Here is a 20,931-nt window from a genome sequence, read left to right as displayed (position 1 = left end):
TAAATGTTATGATTAATGCTAAAAAAGTAAAGAGTTAGGGCTCTAGTAGTTAATTACAAAAAAAGAACTTTAAGCTTTAAAGTTTAAGCTTTACAGTTCTTTTTTTAAGAATTATTTATTTAATTTTATTTATTAATTCATTTATTTTTTGATGAGAGAGAGAGAGAAAGAAAAACTCAGAAAATAAGCTGCCAGGTCTAGGGCTTGAACCATGGTCAGACATGTGAGAGTGTCTGGTGCCTTAACAACCATGCCAGCTGCTGGTCCCAAGCTTTAAAGTTCAAAGTGAAGAGTTTTTAAACATTTTGCAGTATCTTTTACTTTTAGTTGCTTTCCCAGGTTTCCTTCTTGGAAGACAATATTTCCCTCTAAAATCCATGAACGGTCCTCCTTAACTATTATTTCCTAAGCAGATATTGCTTTTTATCCTGTACTGAGCTGCTCCAGAGTCCTCATGGTGTGTGATTTCCTTCAGTCTGAAAAGCTTTGAACCTGATTGTTTAACAGTGTGTTCCTGGCTATCTCTGTCTGTAGGCTATCAGTAGAACTGTAGAATCGTCTAAATTAATTAGCAAAAAATTCTAGGTTAGATGTAAAATAATTAAATTGCAGTGATTGTATTACAAACAGATAAAAGGAACAATACAATATTCTGCAGTTGGTTAGATATGATTTTTGATACATTTAATGACAATTTATTCACATGTAAAACTATTATGAAGAGAAGTTTATAAAGAAGGATTTTTTGATTAGTTTTTGTTTTAACACAATAAATGTACTTAGTTTCCTTTTCAAATAATTTTCTGAAGTAAAAATACACTTTGATGACAGTGAAAAATAAATATTCAACATCTATTCACCACCAACCAAAGAAACAAAATGTTGATGTTATATCTAAACTTAAGCATACCTGACAAATCTTAACCATTTCATAAAGAGACTAGGGAGTTAGGTGAAAGAGTGAAGGCATTTGCGGAGTTCTCAAGTTCCAGACAAATGACTAGACAGAAGGTACATCCAGCAACTCAAGAATGAATAAGAGCAAAGACATGTTTTTAGGCACTAGGCACAATACATAAATACTTTATAACTCCTCTGTGTTAACTAATAAATGAGCTCCTTTCTTTCATTATAAACTATTAGATCATAACTACTCTTATTTTGTGGTTTTAGGCAAATAATGGCAGGTAGAGCAATATAAATGTTGATTTCATAGATGTGGCAACTGCTAAAAACAGTTTTTAGGACTACATTAATAATAGACCTACGGTAAAGTGCACTATGGGGGATAATACATTTTGCAGAAGTCTCAGCCTCTATTTTATCATCAGAGGTTAACAGTGTTACAAATTCATAAACACTAAATTAATAGGACACATGTAAAAACTATTTAAGAGGCATCCAATTTCTTATAGGCTTCTTCGATGAATGTTAGTAAGTTCTTCATCTGTGATGAATTATGAAGAACATCCAAGTCTTTTAGAAGAGCGTTATGGTTTGGAATTAGTGTCAAAATTTCTTCCTGTGGATAAGACAGTATAATTAGTTTTTAATGTTTTATTATGAGAAATGTCAAATGCATATTCTTTAGAGAGAATAGTATAATAAACTTCAAGTACCTATCATTGAACTCAGTAATTGTCAACTAGTGGCCATTCTTCATTCTGATATATCTTCCCTCACCCCATTTCTGCTTCTTTTATCATTTGTAAATTATAGACAGAGAAATTTTAAATTACTTTCCAAGAAAACAGGAAAACTTTCCACTGCTATAACTATTTATACTCTAGGGGTTGCCTTTGTGGCCTAGTTCTCTCTCTTTTTTTCTTTTTGAGAGGTTTTTGCTATAGGGCGCGTGCGCTCATCAGACAGACAGAAAGAGACAGAGAGACAGAAAGCGAGAAATCACCCCCCGGGGGGATGGCCACGCCGCAATCCCTTCTCCTCCATTCTCCTCTCGGGATCTTGGGCACGCATGCACACGTGCCTGGCGTGAGTTTAAGCCACGGGGTCTGGGACGCAAACCGCAGTCGACTACATGGGAGTCCAGCGACATAGCCATTACGCTAACTGCTGGCCCCGTGGCCTAGTTCTTAAGGGAGCTAGGTCCTACATGTCTGATGACCTGGTGCAAATCCTAGACTGGTTCAAATCCCAGTCCTAGCAGCTTGAAAAACTTGCCAGGTGCATGCACATGTGTTCCCCAAATCCCAGCAGGATGGGCAAATGGAGAAAGGATTGTGGTGTGACCACATGTCACTGGGGGATGCAGGTGCTCTTGCCTGCACTCGCTCTCTCTTTCTCTCTCTATTGCTCTCTCTGTCTCTCTCTGGGAAGCATACATGTTCCCTTGCAAATTAAAAAAAAAAATTGCACTATAGTATCTATTGGGGTCCTTTAAAGAAAGATAAATTACTAGTGAAGTATACTACAAGTAAGACAATGCTATATTTAAAAAGACTTACATAACATTGTTAGAAGTGTAAACAAAATCAGCTGTAAAAATATTCTTTTAGAGGCTAAAGATCAGATTGCATAGAAAAGGAGAGTGCAATGGTGACACTAGCTGGGAAAGGGGAGGGGTAGGGGTATTGGGAAAACTTAGTTAAGATACAGGAGTGTAGGGAGACCAGGAGAATGAGTTATAGAGGGCCATGCCCACTGCAGTTTAGGAACAGTGGTGACTGACAGTTCAATGAGTACTTCAAAACAGAATGAATTTCGAATTTGTACAGCACAAAGTAATGATAAAATATCTGAGATGGGGGCCAGCAGTTAGCGTAATGGCTATGTCGCTGGACTCCCACGTAGTCGACCGCAGTTCGCATCCCGGACCCGGTGGCTTAAAACTCATGCTGGGCGCATGTGTGTGCGTGCCCAAGATCCCGAGAGGAGAATGGAGGAGAAGGGATTGCGGCGTGGCCATCCCCCCTGGGGGGTGATTTCTTGCTTTCTGTCTCTCTGTCTCTCTCTGTCTGTCTGGTGAGTGCACGCGCCCGATAGCGAAAACCTCTCCAAAAAAAAAAAAGAAATGTATCCCACAATTAAGACTACACAAACATGCATGCATAAATTATGTACAATGATGTACACAGCATTATCTGTAATACAAAAATTATTCCCACCAGTAATTTACAAATTATATGATGGTATACCCATGCAATGGAATGTTACATAACTATTGACAAGAGTGAGAGATCTATATGAGCTGACAAGGAACGATGTTCAAACCATATAGTCAACTAAGAAAAGTAATTTGTCAGTTTATATCAGGATTCCATTTGTTTAAGGAAACATGATACAATGTTTTATATGTATGTAATGGAAAACGGGGGCATAGCCAGTATGGTAAATGAGTACTTACCTGAAGTGTGGGTGCTTTGAGACTGTTCTGAGGAAGTTCTGGAAGAGACAGTACTCTACTACTATCCATATGAAACATCTAAAGTAGAAAGAAAGGTACAGATCACTTCAAACACCCATTTCTCTCATTATATTCAAAAGTTGTCAGGGCAGAATTTAAGCATTAAAAATTATATCCACATTCTAGCAATGCATTTAAAAATAATTATTACCTGTTTTACCTTCTCCTCCTCTTCTTCCACTTCACTTGTCAGAATTTGAATTTTGTTCTTTAGTCTCTGAATATTTCCAGTTACTGACTCCACGGTCTCTACTATTTTATCTGTTTCTTCCTGAATCAGAAAAAAAATTAATGTTTTACTTATATTTTAATTGCTAAAGGGCTGGACAAATAGAGACAAAGAGGGAGAAAGTGTCCCACAATGGGGCGTGGTCAAAATGCAATCCCTTTTCTTTTATTTCTCCATCCTGTTGGGATTTGTAGCATTTCCCAGGCTGCCAACATGTCTTTCAGGCCATCAGAGCTGGGATTTGAACTGTGGAAAGCCATGTGGGAATCCTACTCTTTTGAACACAAGATTGCAAGGCTGGTCCAAAGTTTTAAATTAAAGATATTATTGAGTTAAACTGTAACACATTATTACATATACACATTTTCAAACACCTTTGAGTAAATAAAAATAATTTAATGAAAACATGGTCCAAGATCTAGTATGCCAGAGGGTATGTTTACTTGCCAGAGGAAAAACAGAGATGGGAGAGAGAGAGAGAGAGAGAGAGATAAATCATTCCCCAATGGGACAGGGTCAATTCCTTTCCTCCATTTCTCCATCCTGTTAGGATTATGGGCATGCTTACACACGTGTTTGCATGTTTTTCAAGCTACTGGGACCAAGATTCTAACAGTAGCTGGCCATGTGGAACTTGGCTCTTTTAACCATTGCATTATGGGGCTGGCCCCTAGTATTTATCATTGGAAGATTAACCTAATAATTTAAAAAGTGTCCTGGTCACTTTCTTTTTTACCCAAAGTCTATGTAAAATCACTGCTTGAATTTCATACCTGCAGTAATGCCAGACCTTCTTCATTAGTTCTGTTCTGTACTGTTTCCATTTTCAGTAGACTTGACACAGTAGTTAAATCTTTCAGCTTTTTTGGAGGGACTTTCAGGGTTTCACACCGTTGCAGCAATCTTAAAGATATAATAGAACATAATTATGTTATATATTTTTGAATATCATTATTATTTTCATTTGTCTGGGTTTGAAGCAGTTCTCATTTTTTTCCTGTCATCTTATTCCTAAAAGCTGTAACATTCCCTTCCCATTTTTAAAAAAAGGATCCATTTCCTCCATGAGAAAGAAAGACAGAAAAAGAGAGAGAGAGAAGCACCCCTGACAGGGTCTCCACACCCTAACCCATCGCTGGTCTTGGCTAACTCCAATCACTGGCACGAGTATTCCCAGCATGTACAGGGAGGTTTGGGAACCCAGGACCTTCCAATGTGGGTCCAGTTAGTATGTTATCACTGTACCACTGTCTGGCCCGAGTTAAAACATTCTTTTAACTGTAACTAACTATGGCAGGAAGTTTGCCTATGAAGTCCTGACAAATCATTTTTTGGGGGGAGTAGGGGAAGGGTACGGTTTGCTTAGGGACTGTGTGTTTGTCAGAGAGAGGGAAAGTGAGAAATCCCCGTCCATAGATGGCCATGACACAACCCCTTCTCCTCTATTATCCTCTTGGTATTTTGATGACACATTCACATGTGCCTGGTGTAATTTTTGCTTTTTATTTTTTTAGGGTTTTGCCATAGTGCGTGTGTGTCTGCCAAAGACAAGAGAGAGGGAAAGTGAGAAATCACCACCCACAGGGGGTCAGCCACGCCATGATCCTTTTTTCTCTCACGATTTTGGACATGCATATACATGTGCCCAGTGTGATTTTCAAGCCACCGGGACTAGGACTTGAGCTGAGAAGCTGGCCATGTGGGATCCAGAGCCTTAACTTTCATTCTACCTGTTGGCCCTCATTTAACCACTTGATTAATTAAAATTTTACCTCAAATTACTGGTCAATTTAGTAAAATGAAGTTTTTCTACGTATATTTCACAATTTATATAAATTTTAAAGTAAAAATTTTCTTAAATATCTATGTTTTATAGACTATTACAGTATATACATTTACCAGTCATGGTAGGTTGTTGGGCAAGTGAGAGAACGCTAGTCTAGAAGTCATAATCACGACCCTGACTCCCATCTCTCAGTTGTTTCAGAAAACATGACTAATGAAAGGGTATTTTTACATTCATTTTCAAAGAAAACTGAGCTCCACAGAGCTCAAGGCAAATAAATGACTAAAGTTAAAGTGTTTTGCTCTAGGTACAGCAGGTGGCATAATGGTTGTCGCTGGACTTCTATGTAGTCCACCAGAGTTCGAGTCCTGGACCCAGTGGCTTAAAACCCATGCCAGGCACATGTGAGTGTGTGTGCCCAAGATTCCAAGAGGAGAACAGAGGAGAAGGGACTGTAGTGTAGCCACATCTCCCCCTGGGAGGCGGTTTTTCACTTTCTGTCTCTCTGGTGAGCGCACGTACCCTATTGCAAATATTTCTCTCTAAAACAACAAAAAATTAAAGTGTTTTGCTCTAAAGTATCATTAACATAATGGTATTCAATATTAAACTTGAAACAAAATATCCTCCTATGAATTTGGGTTGATTGGATCACCAGTGGAAAGAAACCCATTATCCTCTCACTTTTAGCAGAGAGCAAATAGCTTTCTCGTGTTTGATTCTTGAACTATATAAAAAGAAATTCAAGAGGAAAAGGACTTTTGGTTGCTTTTACCTAATAATATAAAAGTCAAACTCAAGACTTGTTCAAAAATTTTAATTTTTGAGTAAAAGAAAGTAGGCAGCAAAATGCCACAAATCATTATTCTCTTTAAACTGTTAGAAATTCCAGTTTTCCAGAAAACCATTATTAGGCAATCATAGTTAAGGACAAATAACATTTTTTCAAAAATCTAAGAGCAACATGTTTTTTATTTTTTTTAAATTAAAGTAAAAGTTCAATTTATGAAGATCATTATATTTTACTAATTAATTTATCTTTACTTTTTAGTTTTGCTATAGGTTGCAGATACTCACTAGACAGAGAGAGAGAGAGAGAGACAGAGGCAGGCTAAGTGAGAAAGCATTGGTGCATAGCCACAATCCCATCTCCATTCTCCTGTCAGGATTTTGGGCATGAATGTACACCCATCTGACACAATTTTCAAGCCTCTGGATCTGGTAATCTAGAATATTTGCAACAGTGAATGACCCTTCCATATAGTGAATTAACAAAAGATTAAAATAATCTTCAGAAGGACAGCAGATGGGATGGAGGTTAAGGTGGCTGGATCCCACATAGTCAAACTGTGTGGTTCAAGTTCTGGGCACAGCTCTGCTGTCTCAGGACAATTAGAAGTCTCTCGGGTACTTACTTTGGGAACTAAAGAAAGTGAGTTGTGAAAGTAAAATTGGGGAGAAAACAGCTGGCCTTGGTCCATAGATGCTATATGATGAAAAGACTATCTGCTGCATATAATTTAATATTTTCTGATGATCTAGGGTGATCACTGAACAGCTACTATGCTCTAAGCTCAACTATTAATATTTGTCTTACATTAAAAAAGATTCTAGAGTTGGGAACAGCAGTTGGCATAATGGCTATGTCACTGGACTCCCATGTAGTCGACTGCAGTTTGAGTTCCAGACCTGGTGGCTTAAACCGAGGTTGGGTGTGTGTGACTGCATGCCCAAGATTCTGAGAGAAGAATGGAGACGGGATTGTGACGTGGCCATCCCCCTGGGGGTGTTTTCTTGCTTTCTGTCTCTCTCTCTGTCTTTCTGGCGAGCACTTGCACCCTAAAAAAAGAAACTTTAAAAAAAAAAAAAAATTTAGGGACCAGCAGTTGGCGTAATGGCTGTGTCGCTGGACTACCATGTAGTCAACTGTGGTTTGAGCCTTGGACCTGGTGGCTTAAAACTCATGCCGGGAACATGTGTATGTGTGCCCAAGATCCTGAGAGAAGGGAATGCAGTGTGGCCATCGCCCCTGGGGGGTGATTTCTCGCTTTCGCTTTCTGTCTCTCTCTTTCTGGTGAGTGCATGCACCTTATAGCTAAAACCTTACCAAAAAAAAAAAAAAATAATAAAATAAAAGATTTTAAATAGCTAACCTGTCATATTTGAATTACCTAATTTATCATCTTTTTGGTATCTTCTTTCTTCTAGTAGTGTTAGGCTGTCATATCTTTAAGCAGTCTACAAGCCTATTTCCAGTAGTCTTTATTCTGATCAACCGCTCTCAACAAACTCCTACCTATGCCCTATACCTACATTACCCAGTCCTACTCTTTCTATCTTGCTGGTATGTGCTGAGAATTATATTTAAAAAGTAAATAGAAATTGTGCTCAAATAACTTCTCCAAAATAAAGTAGTCCTAGGTCCCAAACATTTCCTGACAAACCAGAAACTGACATGTACAACATTCTTCTATAAAAAGAAAAGGCTGTATTAATATTACAGAAAATTAATCATAGAAAATCATGGGCAGTGATGTGATTTTTAAAAACACATGAAAAGACGGAAATGGCAGGTAGCGTAGTGTTGAAGGTGCTGGACACTCCCATATGTGTGACCGTGGTTCGAGTCCTGGACTTGGTGACTTGTTTTCTCACTTTTCTTCCCTCTCTCTGTCTCTGTCTCTCTCTGGTCAAATTTAAATAAATGAATGAATAAATAAAATCAAATAAATAATCCTTTTAAAAAACTTGAAAAGAAACCTCTACTAGTGACTTGTCACATGATGGAGAAAAAGAATATCTTAAAAAAATTACATTTGTTGCTTGTATAAATAATTTAATGCACTATGAAGTAAAGGAAAAAAACAGCAATAGGATAAATATCAGATAGATAAGAGTGGTAAAATGTTAACTTCAAATTGTTAAAAAAGAAATTGAAGGGAGGTAAAATTGACAAGATATCTTGTTATAGAATACAGAAGAGTGAACTATAGAAACAGGCATTTTGTGATTTTCAGATTATTTGTTACTGATTTGCTGAAACTCATTTCAGAAATGCATATAGCAGGAGTTTAGGGAAGAACCAACACACATTTACAAATTTCTCATCTTAAAAAAAATAACAAAATTTAGATTTCATATATGTCTGTTTTGGCAACCTAAGAAACAAGTCAGATTTTCAAAAATTAAGTTTTTATTTTTTTTCTCCCCAATTTTTTGCTATAGGGTTTATGTGCTTGCCAAGAGGGAAGGTGAGAAATTACTCCCTAAGGAAGATGGCTATGTCAAATCCCTTCTTCTCCATTCCACTCTTGGAAAATTGGGCACATACTCATTTGCACAAGTGCCTTGAGTGTTTTTCAGGACACCAGGTCTGAGACTCAAAGTGCACAGTTGGCCATGTAACATCTGGTGCTTTAACCATCACACCACCTGCTGGCCCTGTTTTAACCATTCTTTTTCCTCTAGGGTGCATATGTTTGCCAGAGAGACAGAGAGAGATGGAGAGACAGAAAGTGTCCCCCCACCCTGGGGGATGACCACGCTGCAATCCCTTCTCCAGTCTCCTCTCAAGATTTTGGGCACACATACACACGCACACGGCGTGAGGTTTAGGTTGCCAGATCTGGGACTAAAACTGTGGTTGACTGTTTGGTAGTCCAACGATGTAATCATTACGCCATCTGCTGGTTCCTGTTTTATCCATTTTTAATAACATAACTGTATTACCTTTTTTTCAGGAAGTTGAGATGATACTGAATTTGTTCTTTTTCTCTAATACTGTTACTCAAAACTGCTCTAAAAGAGAAAGAGAAGTAGAATAAATTATTAGCTTGAAACACAAATAATATAATTGGTATATACTTTTTCTGATTTCTCTAAGGTGCTTCTCCTCATTAGCCAAACAAAGTGTCACTTTTCTTTTTTTACTAACATTTTCACCAGTCAGTGGCCCTGTGATTAAAGAAACCAGATCCCATAGGGCCAACCATATGGTTCAACTACTGCATCGAGCAGCTTAAAAAACATGATGGGCTGGGAACCAGCAGTTAGCATAATGGCTATGTCCATGGACTCCCACGTAGTCGACCGCGGTTCGCTTCCCGGACCCGGTGGCTTAAAACTCACGCCGGGCGTGTGTGTGTGTGTGTGTGCCCAGGATCCCGAGAGAAGAATGGAGGAGAAGGGATTGCGGCATGACCATCCCCCCTGGGGGGTGATTTCTCGCTTTCTGTCTCTCTCTCTGTGTCTGTCTGGCGAGCACACGCGCCCTATAGCGAAAACCTCTCCCCAAAAAACAAAAACAAACAAATAAAAAAAACATGATGGGCATATGTGTATGCATGCCTAAAATCCCAATAGGATGGATAAAGGAAGACAGAATTGCAACATGACAATGCCTGTCGGGGGAGGTACTTTCTCCTCCTTTTACATCTGTTACTGAGTGCATGTGCCCTCAGGCAATAGAAATTAAAAAAAATAAATGAAAAAAACATTTTAAAAACCTTTTCAACAGAGGTACAATGAGTCGTCCCCACTCCCCAACCTCCCTAAGTCACACTGTATTGTAACAATTAACTGCCTGGCTCTTTCTTATCTTTTATTGTTTTAGATTTTTGCCATAGGGTGCTTCCTATTGCCAGAGACAGAGAGACGGATATTGAAAAATCACCCCTTGGGGGAATGGCTACACTGCAATTCACTCTCCTCCATTTTCATCTTGGGATTTTGGGCATGCATACACAAATCCCAGAGTGTTTTTCAAGTTGCTGGGTTCAGGATTCAAATCATGGAGCTGGCCATATCTGAGCCAAAGTCTTAATTGCCACACCACCCTCTGGTTGTCTTGTTTTGCAAAAAGACAGGATTTCCCCGTTGAAATCCTCTTTAGTCTCCCAGTTGAGTTGCAGCACCACAGCTGGCTCTTTTTAGGCAGGGTCTGTGTTGCCTAGGTCAGTTTCAAGCTCATGATCTTCCTGTCTTAACCTCAGATGGTTGGAATTATAGGCCTTCACTGCTGAGCTTGACATTTAACTTGAATCAAATCCAGGTCCCCGCCTGCTCCCAGCTGTGGAGCAGTGTCTTAGTAGTAAGCGCCACCATGACTGAGCCCATGCCTGGCTCTTCTGATGGAAGTTTGGCTCTGTGACGGTAGAATTCTATTTTATTTTCTTTGTATTCTCTCTAGCTTCATGTGGTAGCTTCCACATGAAGTATTACTTTAAAGTGAACTTCTTCCTAAGAACTCCTATTGACAGAACAAGTTGCCTTGAAAAAAAAAAAAAGAAAGAAAAATTTACTAGATAGAAAGAGACAGAGATACACACAGAGAGAGAGACAGCACTCTCTATGAGGGAGTCACAGAGCAATCATTTCTCCTCCATTTACCCCTTGCGGATTTTCAGCATACATATACCTGGCGTGTTTCTTAAGCTATCAGGTCTAGGACTTTAACTGCACCCTTGGTCATGTGGGAGCCAGTGCCTTAACCTCCAGGACACTGGTTGGCCAAAACGAGTTAAAATTTTATAGATAGCTAATCAGGCCACATATACTTGATTTTTATTTCAGTGGTGGAATCCCAACTTTCCAAAATTAACAAAGACTTTTTTGCTGAAATCTAATGCCATCATAAGAGAGTAAATCTACTTCTAAAATATTGGGTCATTAGAAAAGTCATGATGAATTTTTCTATATTTTTCTATGCAAAAATGTGTCATGACTTTTCCGATGACCCAATAGAAAAATACCCTATCATCTTAAAATAGATTGTAATATTCAGAATGGTTCTATTGGAAACTCATAAATAGGAACCAAAAGAGTAAAAAGAAAATGTTTTGTACTCACATTACTGCTGATTCAATAATAGCTAGCAAATGCTCTCTGGTGCTCTTTGATAGAGAATGCCATGTTTTTCTCTTCTTGGATGTTATCTTTATCTGTCTTAGATGCTCTGTTTGTCCTGTCACTGGTAATAGAAGAGACTAATCAATCAAGATGTCTGTGTGTTTTGACTTAAAAAGCAATTCTTTTAAAAAGTTTATGGAGTTATGAGTATGAAATTATAGAGAGCTATATAAACTGTTGAATTCATTTTATTGCAGCTATAACATGCCACCTGAATATGATATACTATTTTTGCTAACTAAAATACTACTAATAGAGGACAAAGCTATTCTTATTAAAACTCTTATTCTCAGAGATGTCCTGAATTCCTTAAAAGCCTCACTGAAAAGACTAAAAAACAATGCTTGGAGCTAGCAGGTGGTGTAGTGGTTAAGGTGCTGGACTCCCACATGGCCGACTACAGTTGAAGTCCCTGGCTTGAAAGTCACACTGGGCACAGTGCATGTGTGCCCAAAATCTTGAAAGGAGACTAGAGAAGGGATTGTGGTATGACCATCCCTGCTGGGGAGTGATCTTTCACTTTCTTTCCCCCTATCTCTCTATGGCAAGTACAGTGCTCTATGGCAAAGACTTAAAAAAAAAAAAAAAAAAAAAAAAAAAGAAAAGAAAAAAAGATTTCTACCACATGTTGGATGGAAACTGCAACAAAGCAGACTCACTAAACCACAAACAATATTTACTGATTTACTGTTTCACTTATAAGGGATAAAGGAAATACAGTATTGATCCTCATTAAGATCACTTTTGGAGTGAGGGGATATTAAACAAGTTATAAGTATGGAAAGCATTACAACAGAAAAAAGTACTAAGTGCCAGGGAATAATAAAATCAAAAGACCTAAACTTGTCTTGAGTGACTCCAGGCAGGCAGTCCTCTCAGAGAAGTGATGTCTTAGCAAAGACAAACTACTCCGAACAAAGACTTAGCTCGTGGTTCCAAACTAATCAATTCAGCAATGGCAAAACAGAAAGCATATTAGTCTTCAAGGGAAATCAGTAGATGTGTCTTATATTGTAGACTATTACAAATTCAGACAGTAGGACACTTTCATTTTCACTAGGTCCCACCTACTTAGTGGCATAGGAGCATTTTGCCCAAATTTTAGTTTTCTAAAATAATCAACTGACTAGTACCCACTATTCTTGCCAAAAGATCAATGCAGCTGTTTATTACACCTTTTGCCTTTGCAAAACTCATACACAGGATGTTAAAATTTTTTCATGAACAAACACAGGTTAAACAAGTAAAAGAAGAAATACCTTCCGAAGATAAACGCTTTAGATGATTTTTATTTCGTTTTGCTGTGTTTCTAACCTACAGGAAAAAATATGTGCAGACATACTGAATTAAACATCGGATAAAAAGATATGGCTTTTACAATAGATTTGTCATGTATGTAGAAGAGTGTTCATATACCTTCTTGTAGAAAAAGAGTACATTGCTACTTCTGGAATAAGGGCACATATTTACCATAGTTCTTAGACAATGCTGATAATGGAATTATTCACAATGTAAAATAATGTTTTAAATAAATCATTACTCACTTTGTCTGTAATAGCGTTATATACTTTACCTGAAAAATAAATACAGACATTGCCTAATTAGCAGGGTGAAACATGGAAAAATTTTTTGATTAATTCATTTATTCATTCATAAGATAGGGGCAAAATAATGGCAGAAAGAAGCTAATTCCTCCCCAACTATTTTTTCCCTACGTTAAACATTTCTTCTGTCAAATGATAAATCCTATCTTTTAACATGAATGCTGTAAGAATTTGTATACTCTGTTCCTTGTCTTCCCATTTAAATACTTAGAAATGCCACATGACCCCCTTTGCCCCAAAGAATTCCATGGTCAATGCTTATTTTTACAAACTGAAGGAAACAATCATTTTTACCTGAGAACTCTACAAATCATGTTTCAAAAGCTCCCACACAATGATATGAGCTACTATAATTTGTAGTAAACCTGATCTTTAGTCTTCAAATACCTTTCTTTATATAAAACAGATGATATTTCTAATCAGAGTTCCAAATGATAAACCTGATATGTTCTTTACCTCTTTCTCTGAAAATCCCACTTCTTCTTCATCAGCTTTTTTTTTTGGATTTCGTTTCAATTGTTGAGACTTTTTCTTGGAAGCACTTGCTTTACCAGGCATCTTGACCTAAATAGAATAATTCTAACCATGCAAAAAAAAAAAAAAAAAAAAAAAAAAGTTAAGGATTTAAAGAACACAGAAAAAAACTAAAGGTTTGCACAATGTTTTTTTTTTTTTTTTTTAAAGAACTACCTATAAATGTTCCAAATTCCCCTTTTAAAAAGTAATAAAAAAAAAAAAGTATGGGAATACTATTGTCTGTTTTTAAAACATTTAAACATATTTAAGAATAAGTAACTTTGGCCGTCATCGGAATAAGGATATCTAGCTCAATTTCATTGCTAGAAATTCCTTCTATTTTTATAGGGCTTTAGAAAAACATTTTAGTGGCCAGAACATGGCATAATGGTTACATCACTGGACTCTCACGTAGTTGACTGTGATTTGGGTCCTGGACCCAGTGGCTTAAAACTCACATCAGGCATTCCAAGAGGAGACAGGAGGGGAAGGGAAGGCAGCATGGTCATCTCCCCTGGCGGGTGATTTCTTGCTTGCCGTCTCTGTCTCAGTGGTGTGTGCTTACGCCCTATAACAAAAATTTCTCTAAGAAAATAATCATTTAAAAATGATTATTCAAGGAGTGGGGATGGGGATGTCAGTGTCAAGATTTAGAATAACTGCATTACCATTTCTAATATTCCTGTATCACCCAACTTATTTCTGTTCAAAAAGAATGGAGGAATGGGACTCAGTTAGGAGGCATGGGCCTAACATGAGTGCCTTACAGGGCTAGAAGCCATATGGCAGTTGCAGTTTGGATTGTGAGGTGAAAAACATGATGTATATGTCCTGGCATCCAGGATTCGGAGCTGGAGGGCTGGGAAACGGGGATCTCAGCAAGATGAGACCTTACTATGGGTACTTTCTCTCTCTTGCATATGCACACAGACTTTCTACTATTAAAAAAAAAAGTAAAAGGAATCGAGGAATGGGATATTTATTTTTACATTAGATTATGGGGAATAGACAAATCAAAAGTTAAATACTATATAAAAATATATATACACCAATATACATGTATGTGTGTACATTTTTTTCTAGGCATATACAGTAGATATATAATCAGTCACCATTCCATTCTATACATTCAGAATCAATCATATGACTGTTTGTATACAGGTAGATTTAGAGCTAGACAATAAAGGGAGTTATGGACAAATCTGGTCCCTCAAATTTTAAAACTTTCCAAGAAAAAAAAAAAAAGGTGGGAATTGGTTGAAATACCCCAAACTACAGTGACTACATGATGTCAGATCCATTACAGAAAGCAGTGGAAACCAAAATATCACCTTACCTTTCTCTTAAACAATACGGTATCTAACTGTATACTCGGTCTCTATCCTGTATTTTAATTTTAAAGTCCCTCCTTCCCTGAACCTGACATACACGCTCTCATATTTACTGCACTTAAAAACTAGAAAACAAACAAAACCCAACCCTATGACAGAGTTTCATTTGTGAACCTCTTCCTGGAAAGGCTGATATGTAGAGCAATTCGGATTGTTCAATGAATAAGAACAACCAGGTAAGGAGGCAAGTGAAGAGAGATTTTATTTAAAATGGTACAAAATTCCTTCTCACTATTGTTAATGAGAGGTAGGATCTATGTCTACTTGTCTAACATCTAGGTTAACTCTGCAGTAATTTGAACACTAGAATGTGGCAGAAATAATTCTGTTCCAAATTATGGGCTTAGACATGATGAGACTGGCACCTTCAACTTCATCTTGATTGGAAATACTTGCTCTTGGACCCAGTCACCAGCATATGAAGAAAGTCAACACAGAGAGGAACTGAAACCTCTAGAAAAAGCCTTGGCTTGCGTTCTCGGTTAACAGCAGCAGCTTGCCATCATGTTGCATGTACCTGAGCTGATGTTGCTGCTGACACTGCAAGGTAAAACATATGATCCAGCCCTGCCAAGTACTTTCCAAATCCAATTTTTGGAATGAAATAAGTGACTAAAAGGCCCATCCCAATACCTATAATCAAATCCTTTACCATACCATTTACAGTGATTAACAATCTAGCTCTGCTTAGCTTTCCACACTTCTTTCTACACTCCTGAACTGAAACTTTTCTCAGTAGATCTGGTTTTCTGAACATTCTGAGTAATTTGCCTCCCATGCACATACTGTACCCTCTACCTAGGCTGTCTACTCACCTGCCTCTGTCCACCCTCTTAGATCATGAGCCACTTCTTTCCCAAAGCTTTCCTAACCACTTATGTCATTTCTCCCTAGAAGTCTGTGGGTCCTAACGATCTCTCTCATTTGGCACTCATTTATAGTCTGGTTCTGCCAAGTTTTAAAAATATTCTTTATTCAGTAAAACGTGATTCAGTGCTACTCTAAATGTGATTCACACACAGTTTGGTATAATCATCTTAAGTACACAACTTTAGATTCATTATTTAGAAACCTTAAGAGTAACCTGAAAGTAATTTTATGTATCTGGAATCTAATCATAATACTGATCTTGTCTTTTGAATCTCATTTTCCTAATTTTTTAAAAAATACTTTATTTTGGGTCAGTTGGTGGCATGGTGGTTGAGGCAGCTGGATCCCACATGGCTGACCATGTGACTCAAGTCCAGGACCCAGCAGCTTGAGAAATATGCTGCATGTGTGCGCATACCTGCCCAAAATCCTGAGAAGAGAGTGCAGAAGGGAGTGAAGTGTGGCCAATCCCCGGAGGATGTATTCTCACTTTCCTCTGTCTTATTCTCTCTCCTGCAAATGCGTACACCCTCTAGCAAAAACGAGAAAACAACAAAATAAAAAACCAAAACTTTTATTTCTCAGAGCAGTTTTAGATTTATAGCAAAACTGAACAGAAAGTATAGAGTTCCCATATACCCCTGCTGATCCCGACTCCCACTGCTCTTCTCGAGTATCAACATCCTACATCTAAAAGGTACATTTGCTATAATTAATATACCTACACTGATGCATCTTTCCCCCCAAATCCTTCTTCTACAGCTTTGACTAATTATTTATTTTTAACTGTATTTTTAAAAAGTGTCAGTTGTGGCTGGTTAGTAATGGAAAACAGGGCTGGTCCGAAAGCCTAATCGTTAGAGAACCAGGTCATACGTGGCCAATTGCAGTTTGAATCTTGGCCCTGGGAGGACTGGAAAACATGCCAGGTGGGAGTGCACATACCCCAAAACCTAACAGAATGGAGAAATGGAGAAGAAATTGCAGCATGACCACTATTGGGAGGTGCTTTCTTTCTCTGCCAAGCACATGTGACTTCTGGTAGTTTTTTTTTTTTTTTTTTAAAGAAAGAGGGACCGGCAGTTAGCATAATGGCTATGTCGCTGAATACCATGTAGTCAACCATGGTTCACGTTCTGGACCTGCTGGCTTAAACTCACGCCAGGCATGTGTGCGTGCATGCCCAAGATCCCGAGAGGAGAATGGAGGAGAAGGGATTGTGGCCATCCCCCTGGGGGATGATTTCTCGCTTTCTGTCTCTCTGTCTCTGTCTGTCTGGTGAGCGCACATGCCCTATAGCAAAATCCTCTTCCAAAAAAAAAAAAAAGAAGAAGAGAAGAAAGAAAAAGAAAAAAATTGGTCCTTTATCGTAGTCTTGAGAAGTACTGTTTGTGGTAATACTTTATGCAATAAACTAGAGTGCAGAAAATTTCTCAGTCTTGGGACTATTAACATTTTGAATGGGATAAATCTTTGTTGTGGGAAGCTACCTTATGCACTGTACAAAGGATGTTTAGTTGCATCTCTGGTTTCCACTCATCAGATGACAGAAATCCTCCTACCCAGAGAAGTGACAACCAAACTGTCTCCAGACAATGTCAAATGTCACCTGAGGCAAAATCATCCCAGGTTGAGAACCACTGCCACAGTGGTTAAGAAAAAGTCAGGGAGGGAACCAGCAGTTAGCATAATGGCTATGTCGCTGGACTCCCATGTAGTCGACCGGAGTTCGAGTCCCGGACCCGATGGCTTAAAAGTCACACCGGGTGCGTGTACGTGCGTGCCCAAGATCCCGAGAGGAGAATGGAGAAGGGACTGCGGCATGACCATCCCCTCTAGGGGGTGATTTCTCGCTTTCTGTCTCTATGTCTCTCTCTCTGTCTTTCTGGCGAGCGCACGCACCCTATAGCGAAAACCTCTCCAAAAAAAAAAAAAGAAAAAGTCAGAGAATATAATAAATTGTCTAGACTCCCGATCAGATTGACTCTGCCACTTAACTAGCTGTATAGCCTTGGGGAAGTAAATTAATTCAGTTTTCCCACTGGTAAAATGCGTTAGTAAAAGTACCAACACCAAAAGCCTGTAAAGCTAAACTAATTTAGTATAGGATATAAAACATGCCTCAAAGAGTAAGGAACAGTAGGAATGCAAGCAAAAGCCATCATTTCTAACACTGTTGGAATGGTTGTGGCTTATACAGAAATCACTAGAAATTCTGTCCTGTTCCTAGACCCACAGGACACCATAACCTAGCAGTGGCGTGGGTGGAGATAAATATGAAAACAGTTACTGTATACAATGTGGCAAATGCTATAAGAGACAAGTGAGTGCCTATCTCAAATTGGTTCATCTGTAAGTGTGGGAATATTACAGTTATCACAGAAAAAGTATTTTGAGTTAATGTTTTGAAATACCCAGAAGGAAGAAAAATGGAGTACTCAAGAAAAAAAAAATACAGCCAAAAGCCGATGACAGAACAGGTATAAAGAAAATGGTGTGTTCAGGAACCGGAAAAGTGGAGTGAGGCTTTAAGTGTATGGGACGAGTGGAAAGAAATAAGGCTGCAACGGTAGCTTGCAACCAGACTACTAACTGTCAGAGGGAGGGAGGCATCCTACAGTCTTCCTTTCCTTTACCAGCTTGCTGAAACTCGTGGAAGTCTAGAAATCTATCGAAGTCTAGGCCTCCATGTCTAACAAAACGCACACTGATCTCTAAGACTGCACTTCGCCTCACTACGGGCGGCAGGAGAAATTCAGGAATGAGGATGAAGATGACTGGGGAAAGAGGAATTAGGAGCGACTTCACTGCTTTCCGATGAACCGAACACCTCAAACAGCGGCCCCAGGTGGCAGCTCTGTTCTGACTTCGGACATCTCCCCACGAAAAATGACCTCGCGCTCCTCAAATGCAAACCGTAGTTTGCTAGAAACGCGCTGGTCACAATACTCACCCTGCAACGTGGACCCGCCGAGCTAGTTACGCGCTTCCACCATTCAGGATAATTCCTCTGGAACTCTTCGGGGACCAGCCTTTAGAAAAACTCGCGCCCAAACAATTAGAAGTGGCGGAGACCCGGAAGTGGGCTGGAAGAAAGCGGAAACGCCTGTAGCTGGTGTCGGGCAAAATGACCATGTCCGTGACGTAATCAGAACGCGCCCGAAGAAGCGCAATTAGATTGGCTGGAGAGAGGGCGTTGTCGGCCGACGCCCCCTGACGCCTCCGACTCTAGTTTGCGCTTGTGCAGTGTGCGGGTCCAGCTGTGTGGGCCTCGGTCTACTGGAGGTGGGGTCGCTTTGGAAGTCTAGCCACTGTCCTCTACCGCGGAGCCCGAAACAGGCGTGCCCAGTGAGTAGGGCTGTGGACCTTGGGGCACGTCAGCCGTTCGGATCCTTCCATTTTTCTGATTCCTCTCTTGTACCCCTGTCCTTTGAGCCTCTGTTTTCCCTCCTCATCTGTCCTTTCCGTCCTCCCGATTTACACCGGTACTGTATCGGAATCCCAGTCTCTCTTCATTCTTAGGTTTAGATTCTCTTCTCGAACTATCCTTGTCGGCGAGGTCCTTGGGAACTCGAGGATTCCACTGAGAAGAGGTGGTTTAACACTCCAGCAGCTATGTTGCTATATTTTCGGGCCACCCACGTTCCGCGACTGTTCCCGTAGATAGAGGTTACTTCTTGTAAGATCCCAGAGGGGTGTACTGGCTCAAAGACTGCCTCCTGTCTAGGCTGCGGTTTATATCATCGTTCGGGTTTTTGTAAAAGGTATCGGGACTAAAAGTGACCTGTGTGTATGTGGAATTAGGGTTGAGGGGTGGAATAGGAAAGACAGGTCTAGATTGCCATAAAAGTGTGAACTTGTTCTTAGTTTTGTCTAGAACAAAAAAGCAGTCTTTCAGAAACTGGAAGCCCTGGATAATGCATATGCGAGTAAACTTTTAAACCACTTGATTTTCTCCTAATTATTGTTTTTGTGTTTATTGATTTATTTATGCTAATGTTAAATTAAATTCGAGCAGGTGTGGCCCTGCGTGCCTGTAGTGCCAGCTACTCAGTAGGAAGACTGAGAGTTCAGGGCAGCCTGGGCAACATAGCAGATCTGATATCTTGAAAAAAAAATTAATCTGCATGTCCTAGTTCCAACCCCACTTGGCCAAACATTGAAGGAGCTAGCCTTGCCTGAAGCATTAATGTGGAACCACATGTAAACAGTCAAAACTTGAAAGTAATTTAGTTCAGAATTTTTTTTCTCATTTTTTTGTAATTGTGGGAATAACCTTCATCATTCCTTTTTGATACACTTCAATCATCATTAACATATTTACTTTACACATGGCTTTTTGAATATATGATGCCTCTAAGTGTACCTTCTGAGAAAATACAGAAGTCTTGTTGCCATCAACAGTTGTTGAGTGTATTTCTATCCTCCACCAATTTGCCATGCCATTTTCAAGTAGTTGCTGTTAAACTGGGCTTTTCCCCATCATTTGTCTGGGTTTAATAAAGCTCTATGATTTTTTTGTGTGAACTGCAGGTGGTATTTCATTGTGGACGATCTAGTCTCAGGCAGTTTTCAAATTACCCTTTATAGGAACCAGCAGGTGGCATAGTGGTTTAGGTGCTAGACACCCACATGGCCTACTGGGTTTTGAGTACTACTAGACCCATTGGCTTGAACTTCATGCTGGGCAGGTGTGTGTACCCCAAATCTCAATAGGATACGGAGAAGAAGGGATGCAGTGTGGCCATTCCCCCCAGTGGGTGATTTCTCACTTTTCCTCTCTGTCTCTAACAGGTGCATGCACCCTGAAAAAACCTTGGGAAAAATAATCTTTTATATAATTACTATAGAAATAGTTCCATTGTAACTTCATCATTTTTTTTCAACCACTTTTCAAGATAGTAATTGTAGTGGATGGCTTACAAAGAGATGGATGACAAAGACCCCGTGAATTTAAAAGAATGAAAATCGTAACAGTTTTAAAAAATAGAAGTTGGTTTTGTTGTACTGCTGTCTAGACTTTTCCCTATGCACTTTTTTTTTTGAGAGGTTTTTGCTATAGCGCACATGATCTCACCAGAAAGACAGAGACAGAGAGACAGAAAGTGAGAAATCACCCCTCAGGGGGGATGGCCACACTGCAATCCCCTCTCCTCCATTCTCCTCTCAGGATCTTGGACATGCATGCACACACACCCAGCGTG

The 20,931-nt window shown here is 39.2% G+C and overlaps 2 protein-coding genes across 5 annotated transcripts in view; one reads left to right on the top strand and one right to left on the bottom strand.

The window, feature by feature from the left end:
* Positions 1-218: 218 nt before the first annotated feature.
* Positions 219-18,842, bottom strand: CENPQ (centromere protein Q). 4 transcript variants are annotated; one of them, XM_027772104.1, is made up of 11 exons: positions 18,681-18,842; positions 16,146-16,259; positions 13,925-14,034; positions 13,407-13,529; positions 12,606-12,660; positions 11,287-11,407; positions 9,169-9,237; positions 4,427-4,556; positions 3,576-3,695; positions 3,365-3,442; positions 222-1,522 (listed from the first exon to the last, which is right to left on the bottom strand). In XM_027772104.1, the coding sequence occupies exons 4-11, from the start codon at positions 13,506-13,508 to the stop codon at positions 1,391-1,393; spliced, it is 807 nt and encodes a 268-aa protein (XP_027627905.1). In that variant the 5' UTR covers positions 13,509-13,529; positions 13,925-14,034; positions 16,146-16,259; positions 18,681-18,842; the 3' UTR covers positions 222-1,390. The 4 variants fall into 4 exon arrangements, with proteins under 4 accessions (XP_027627906.1, XP_027627905.1, XP_006149159.1 ...); XM_027772105.1 differs by lacking the exon at positions 13,925-14,034 and having other exon boundaries at positions 219-1,522; positions 3,585-3,695; XM_006149097.3 differs by lacking the exon at positions 13,925-14,034.
* An 89-nt stretch (positions 18,843-18,931) lies between these two features.
* MMUT (methylmalonyl-CoA mutase) overlaps positions 18,932-20,931 on the top strand; it is a 48,555-nt gene continuing 46,555 nt past the window's right edge. Inside the window, exon 1 of the mRNA XM_006149096.3 lies at positions 18,932-19,075. The gene's annotated coding sequence lies outside the window, so the exon portion shown is untranslated. The remainder of the gene's footprint in view (positions 19,076-20,931) is intronic.

Source organism: Tupaia chinensis, unplaced genomic scaffold (assembly GCF_000334495.1).
Source record: "Tupaia chinensis unplaced genomic scaffold, TupChi_1.0 Scaffold000252_1, whole genome shotgun sequence".
Taxonomy (NCBI): Eukaryota; Metazoa; Chordata; class Mammalia; order Scandentia; family Tupaiidae; genus Tupaia; species Tupaia belangeri.
Note: the sequence above shows the minus strand (reverse complement) of the source record. Positions and strands in the feature narration are given on the sequence as shown.